Genomic DNA, 7121 nt, shown 5'->3' with positions numbered 1-7121 from the left:
TGTGGATCTTCCTATTCACCGGCATCATTACCCGTATACCATATGGCTTATCATGGCCTTTCACCCCCGTCATTTTAATCATCCTCATCGCCATCATTTTCACCCCGATCGGGGGCCTCTGGGGATCCTTTTTATAGAGCTGTGGTTTCATTATGGTCCTGAGTGATTATTGTGATGAGGTTCTCCCATCCTGGTTTGTTCATTACTGTTGGCCAGATGCTATCCACCTTTTCTCCCTGTTCTTTGCATCCCCAATTTGCAAGGAAGTCTGCAGCTTTATTTCCTTTTCGCCTAACATGGTTGATGCTTTTATATTCAATATGTCTGCCAAGTCTTGAATGATCCCTGCCGTCCTCCAGCTCCTTGCAACTTGATCCCAATCCTTCCCATTATTGAGATTTCTAAGAATTTCAACTACTATCTGCGAGTCGCCTTCAATTTCCAGATTTGTGTAGCCATTTCTTACTGCTATTCTAAGACCCTGGTATACAACCATCAATTCTGCTTCATTGTTGGTCATTATGCCTCCCCAGTCCGCATACACCCATCTAGTGCGTCTCTCACTGTCTCTAAAGATACCTCCAAAGCCTGTCGACCCTGGGTTTCCTTTGGAAGCCCTGTCAAAATTCAGTTTAATGAAGTTTTTCCCGGGATAACTGAATTGCTCTAGACTCTGAGTCTGAGATTGTTGCTGTCTTTCTTTCAAGGGATACACCATACCATATTCCATATTTAGATTAGCTAGGATTCGTCCTTCATCAGGGTTCGCTCTCCAATCCTCTTCCTCCCAGGTCTCAGCCAGAACAGTCTCCCTAATTAATTTTTGCGTTCTTCTCCATATCTTTTCTGGTGGATTGGCTTTGTCTAAGAAGATCCTTCGATTTCGTTCCTTCCATAGAAGCCATATAACAAAACCTATGGCTAGATTCCAGGTTCTCCCTAGAACTGAGCATGAGAATTGGCCCTTTCGCCATTGGAAGATGGTATTTTTTATATCCAGAGGGTCCCTATTAGATTTTCCAAAGAGGTTCCTGACTTCAACCCACTGTTTTTGAGCAAATGGGCAAGAGTTTAGAATGTGTTCCTGTGTTTCATTCTCCTGTTTACAAAGGCTGCATCTCGGAGGTCCCTGGAAACCCCGTTTCTGAAGCTTATCCCACATCCAAAGTTTCCTCCTCTCTCTCCTGGCGGGTTGTTAAATAATAAGCTTCTTTGACTATGAAGGTCCCTCTTGTGGAATTTCCCCATCTAAGAATATCCTGTCCCGATCTAGTTTTAATTTTCCTTGACTCCAATTCTTTTACAAATATCCCTTTCTGCTCCTGATCTATATTTTCATCCCATTCTTCTAGTTTTCTCCATGTTCTCCATGTCTCTTCTGGCTCCTCTTCTTTCCAGTAATCTCTTACATACTCTAACCCCTCCATTACAGCCTTCTGATATGTACTTTGTAGAGCTTGGATACTGACCATTCTGTCTCTTTGCTACCATGCCTCCTCCCAAACTCTAGCTGTACTTCCTCCCCTTATTTCCCAGAAGGCATATTTGTTTATGATGTCTCTGTTCTGGCTTGCCAGTTCCCATATTGTAGATCCTTTTCGGGTTTCCTCTAGTCCGATGATGCCTTCTGATGTTAAGGGCATATTATATTTCTGTGTCCATTATTTTTTCCATAAGTCATTTCCTCCCCTCATCCACCTCCACCACAGCTTCGCTCCTAGAACTTGGTTTAGGATGCTCGGGTCTCGGAGTCCTAGACCTCCTTCTTCTTTTCTTTTTGTCAGACTTTTCCACGATACTAGTGCCCATTTCCTTTGCTGTTTTGGTCCTCCACATATAAATTTTCCGAAATTTTCCTTCATTTTTGTACATGCACCTTTGGGAGAAGCCATGACCGATAGAGGATAGATTGGTATGAATTTCAGGAGCACAAATCTTCCTGCTATGTTCAGCGAGCGAAAGGACCAATTCGCAAGTCTATTCTTGAGTTTTTCTATTATTTGCTGCCAGTTTGCTATTCTTGTAGGATTTACATCTAGTTGATTCCCCGGGTATTTTGTTGGTAGTTCTCCATATCGGAATCCCAGCGTTCTGGTTAAATGAGATTTGATCATTTCTGGGGCATTGAAGATAAATGTACAAGATTTATCTTTGTTGATTTCCATGCCCGAGGCTTCCATAAACATATCCAAAATCCTTTTTACTCCCCTTACTTCCTTTAGAGAGACCTCACAAAAAAGCATGATGTCATCTACGAACTGCTGGTGTGTGATAGGCAGGTTGCTTCCCCATAGCCTCAGCCCTTTGATCTTTCTTTCCCTCATCTCTTTTTTGAAATACCTTCCCAGACCCTCCGCAGCCAAGATAAACAAAAAAGGAGATAAGGGGTCCCCCTATCTTAATCCTCTTGTGGCGTTGAAGGTCGAAGTTGGCAACCCATTCAACATTATAGAGAAGTTAGGCGTTGATATCATATTATAAACCCAGTCTATCCATCTGTTACTGAACCCAAAAGCCATAAGGATTGCTTTGAGGTACTTCTAGTTTAGGCGATCGTAAGCTTTTGACAAATCTAGTTTGATCATCATCCCCCTCTGCTTTTTTTTCTTTAGAGAATGGATCACTTCCTGGGTAACTACTAATCCATCAAGGATTTGTCTTCCCTCCACAAAGCTGGTTTTCTCTAGGGATATTATACTAGAGAGAATAGGTTTTAGTCTTTTAGCCAGCAATGTAGCGATTATTTTATAAATTATATTACAGAGGGCAATTGGGCGAAAATCGTGGGCAGTTTCGGAATTAGCATTTTAGGAATCAGAGTAAAAAAAGTAGAGTTAAGACCCAGCCATACCTTCTCATTAATGCGAGATTATTCTACCACCTCCAGTATCTCTTGTCCAAGAAAATGCCAGCCTGCCTAGTAAAATTCCGTTGTATATCCATCCGGTCCTGGGGCCTTGTTTTTCTTCATACCCTTCACAATTTCCTCCACTTCTTCTAGCGTTGTTGCCCTCATCAATGCCATATTTTGTTCCTCCGTTATTATCTTTGGGATTTCCTTGCAGATTATTTCTGTAGCCGCTCCTCTGTCCACTTGTGGTTCCGTCAGCAGGTCTTTATGGTACCCTACTAATACCTGTTCAATTCCTTCATGTTCTGTTATCCTCTCCCCTTCTTCGTTTTTGATGGAGAAAATTATGTTCCTTTGCCTATGCTGGATCATGGCTTGGTGAAAGAACTTTGTGTTCCTTTCGCCTTCGCGGAGCCAATTTATCCTGGACTTTTGTTTCCATAGGATCTCTTCCTGTTTCCTCCGCTCCTCAAGTTGGCTAATTAGGATTCCCTCCTCTCTGCTTCTCTCTTCGTTTCATCCTTCTATAATAATTTTTTGTTGTATCTCTTCCATTTTTTGCTCTAGTCTCTGCTTTTCCATTAATATGTTTCCAAACTCCTCCTTGTTCCATTTTTTTATTTTCCCTTTGAGTTCTTTGAGCTTTAGCTGAAAAGTAAGTATCTTACATTTTCCTTTTTGTTGACTTTGAGTCCACCATTCCTCTACCTTAGATATAAACTGTGGATTCCTGAGCCAGAAGACCTCAAACCTGAAAGGTTTTTAAGGAAGTTTTTTCATTCCCTTGGTATGTGCAGACCGTAGACACCTGTGACGAGAATCCACTCAGATGACCCTATCAATCTGAATAAGCCTGAGAGGATTCGGGGTAAGCTTATCCAATTTTCAAAATGCACCTCTTCAGGATTCCAGAGGATTGCTAGACCTCCTGCCGTGCCATTCGCATCCTGACCCATCACCTCATAATGTATTTTTTGTTTTCTCATTATGTCTTCTAGTTTTTGGGAGCTGATCTTCGTTTCTTGGATTATCATTATACTGGGTTTATCTTTCTTCACCCTGTCCTTCAGATATCTCTGTTTTCCTTTACTGTTAAGGCCTCTAATGTTCCAACTTGTGACTATCATTTTATAACTTTTTAGAGGGTTGTTGAAATACCTCTGAGAGAGGTATGACTCTGCCTGAGTTAACCAGTATTTCTCCAACCGCTTGTATGGTTTCGTTCATTGTCCGCCTCCCTCTTTTCCTACCGCCTTTGCCAGAGCTGTCCATTCCTAAACTTGGAGTTCCTTGCGTTCCTGTTTGATCCAGTTGATTTGCTAGAGTAGTTCCTTTCTTTTCCTTGTATTTCTGGAATGTCTCTTTATACAATTTCTTTTGGGCTTCCGGGATAAACCTTTCATCAAGATTTTTCCAGTCTGGTAACAACCTTTTCATTATTCGTTCCTCCTCACTTCCACTATCCTTCTGGGGGTTGATCTCCGTCTAAGGTTGTTCTACTGTCATATCCATGCTTTCCTCTGCTCCTCCTCCTGCCATACTACCCTGGTTTAGGTCTGGCTCCTTTATATTTTGTATGAGCTCCATAGGTTCCTCCATGTTTTCTTATTTTCCCATGTCCCCTTCTTCTTCATGTAGGACCTTGAACTTGTTTTGACATTCTACTGACACTATTTTAACGGGTTGTTGCATTCTTATCGTTTCTTTCCCTGGTCTTCTTTTTCTGGGTATTTCCTGGAAACCCTCTTCCCCTCCTTCTGTACCTTCTGTCCTCCTTTTTTCTTCTTCTTTTTTCCTTGATGTTTCCTCTACATCGTTCAGTGGGCATTGTTTGAAGAGATGGCCATATTCATGACACCTTCTGCATCTGAAGGGTATATGTTCGTAATCCATCGGTTGCTGCCATACTTCATCATGGTATTCTAACTCTATGAACTCTAGCAGTGGTTCTGCTATATTCATATATACGCATATCCTTGCATAGGATGTATACTTCCCTCTTTTTGTTGTCTCTGCTACTTTGACAAAAGTCCCGATTGTATTGCCTATGCCTTCCAGAATATCAGGATCCCAGAACTCCATTGGTAAGCCAAACAATCTTACCCAGATGGGTGCTGCTAACATCTTTTCATGGTCTGGATTGTAGCAGTCCTCCCAATGCCTCATAAATAAACTAGCGTTATTCATGAAATACGGTCCCCCTTCAAAGATTCTTTCCTTATCTTCTAAGTTTGAAAATATCACTGTGAAAAAGCCCTTTGCCCCTAGCTTTAGATCTATATGCCCTTTCGGCTTCCATCTTTGTTGTATCCACTTTACCAGGTCCTTTTCCGAAGGCCAAAACCCTACAAACTTACATATCAAAGCATGATCCCTCATATAACATCTGTACTCTTCAAGTTTGTTGTTAGGAATTACGAACCTTGGTTTTTTCAGAGCTCTGGGTAGACATCTGCCTCCAAGTCTTGTTTGCCATCGATTTCCCATTACTGGCGCATCTTTGTTGTTTTCCTTTGGGTCTCTTTGTATTCCGCTTCCACTTGATTCTCCCACTATCACGTTTTTGTAGGAGGGGATCTCTCCCCTCCCTGGTTCCCCTGCCATGGCGTCTTTCAGCTCCTCCCTGTTTTATATAACCTTCCTCCTCTTTTTATGTTGTCGCAGACCCGGTTGCGCGCAGAAGACTTGCTCTCCTGCACTTGTCTCCATTGCCGCCCCTCTTACAGACTCGCCGCTGTTAGCCCTAGATTTGCAGAAACCCTTGCTTCCTGAGAAATCTATATTTTCATTTACTAAGGAAAATCATTATAGATCGCATCCAGATAAATGTTAAAGAATCTTGGGTTATAGAGTAGATTAATGCATATGTTTTCCATTTAATTCATTACTACAAATCCATCGATTTCACTTCACTATAATAATTACGCATTCATTCAATAACCTTTCATTGGGAAACTAGTCTCATTATCCCCAGTCGGAGCCACTACCTAAATGGAAAAGTAGTTGTCTTAAGGTCCGGACCGGGTGGGTTTCCCCCGTGTTGACACAATGATTGTCGAGGCCTCAACAGGTCTATGTATATGTGAGCCATAGTGAACTTTATTGAACCATAGTGGATGCCCATGGCTGACCATGGTGGCCTATAGTGGATGGCCAAGGTTAACTATGTTTGACCATGCTGACTTATAGTTGATGGGGATGATTGACCATGTTTAAACTATAGTGAGCCATCACAAACCATAGTGGCATATAAGATTTATCAAGTTCATATATGATAGTTACAAATAAACCATAGGGTTTCAGAATATGGTTAACCATCAACAACCACCATTGCAATGGTAACCATAGTCAAATCATGGTCAACTATAGAAAATTCATAGTTAAAATATGTTCAACCATAGTCAAATTGTATTCAAACCATGGTCGACTATAGTCATACAATCATTAACCATATCCAATCATAATTAAAACATAATCAATGATGTTTAAACATGGTGAACATGGACAACTATAATTAACCATAGCTAATCATAGTCAAACAATTGTTAAACATAGTCACTCATAGTCAAAACATAGTCAGTAATGTTTAAATAAGGTGAGCATGGAAAATCATAGTCAACCATGGTCAACCATTATCAAACAATAATTAACTATAGGCATAACATAGTCGATGATGTTTAACAATAGTCACATATGATCAAACATAGTCTAGTGAAAATCAACCATCATCAACTATCATCAACTATCATCACCATGGTTGACTATGGTTAACTATGATTTACCAGAGTTAGCTATGGTCACCATGGCCAACCATTATCAACCACAGTTTACTCTAGTCAACGTGGTTGACCATCGCCAAACATCGTTATTCGTGTTTAACCATGGGAAACCTAAGCTAATCATGGTCATCTTTGGTCAGCCATACTCACCATAATCAACCTTTGAAAACCATGGTTAACCCATGCTCAACATGGACAACAATGTTTAATATGGTCAAACATGGTCAACCTAGGCGACCATGATAAAACATGGTCAATTTTAGTTATTCATTATCAATATAGACATCCATAATCTATCATGGAAAATTGTGGTCAACCATGGTTAAATTTGAACTTGGTTAAGCCATGTTCACCTACAGTTAAACCATGCTCACCCATAGTCAATGTTTAAAAATGTTTAATAATATTAATATTAATATTAGTATGGTTTAAAACACATTATTTTATTAATGTGGTTAATTGTGTTCAACTATGTTTGACAATCAACTCTC

The 7121-nt window shown here is 40.5% G+C and overlaps 1 protein-coding gene across 1 annotated transcript; it reads right to left on the bottom strand.

The window, feature by feature from the left end:
• Positions 1-4456: 4456 nt before the first annotated feature.
• LOC149172357 (uncharacterized) lies at positions 4457-5455 on the bottom strand. Its single transcript, XM_089426292.1, has one exon. It carries the CDS (start codon positions 5453-5455, stop codon positions 4457-4459), a length of 999 nt encoding a protein of 332 aa, XP_089282418.1.
• Positions 5456-7121: the final 1666 nt, after the last annotated feature.

The sequence above is a fragment of the Pinus tabuliformis genome, chromosome 4_2, assembly GCF_031772625.1.
Source record: "Pinus tabuliformis cultivar Carrire ecotype Pingquan chromosome 4_2, CPIR1, whole genome shotgun sequence".
In the NCBI taxonomy this organism is placed as follows: Eukaryota; Viridiplantae; Streptophyta; class Pinopsida; order Pinales; family Pinaceae; genus Pinus; species Pinus tabuliformis.
This window is presented reverse-complemented; position numbering and strand designations above follow the sequence as displayed.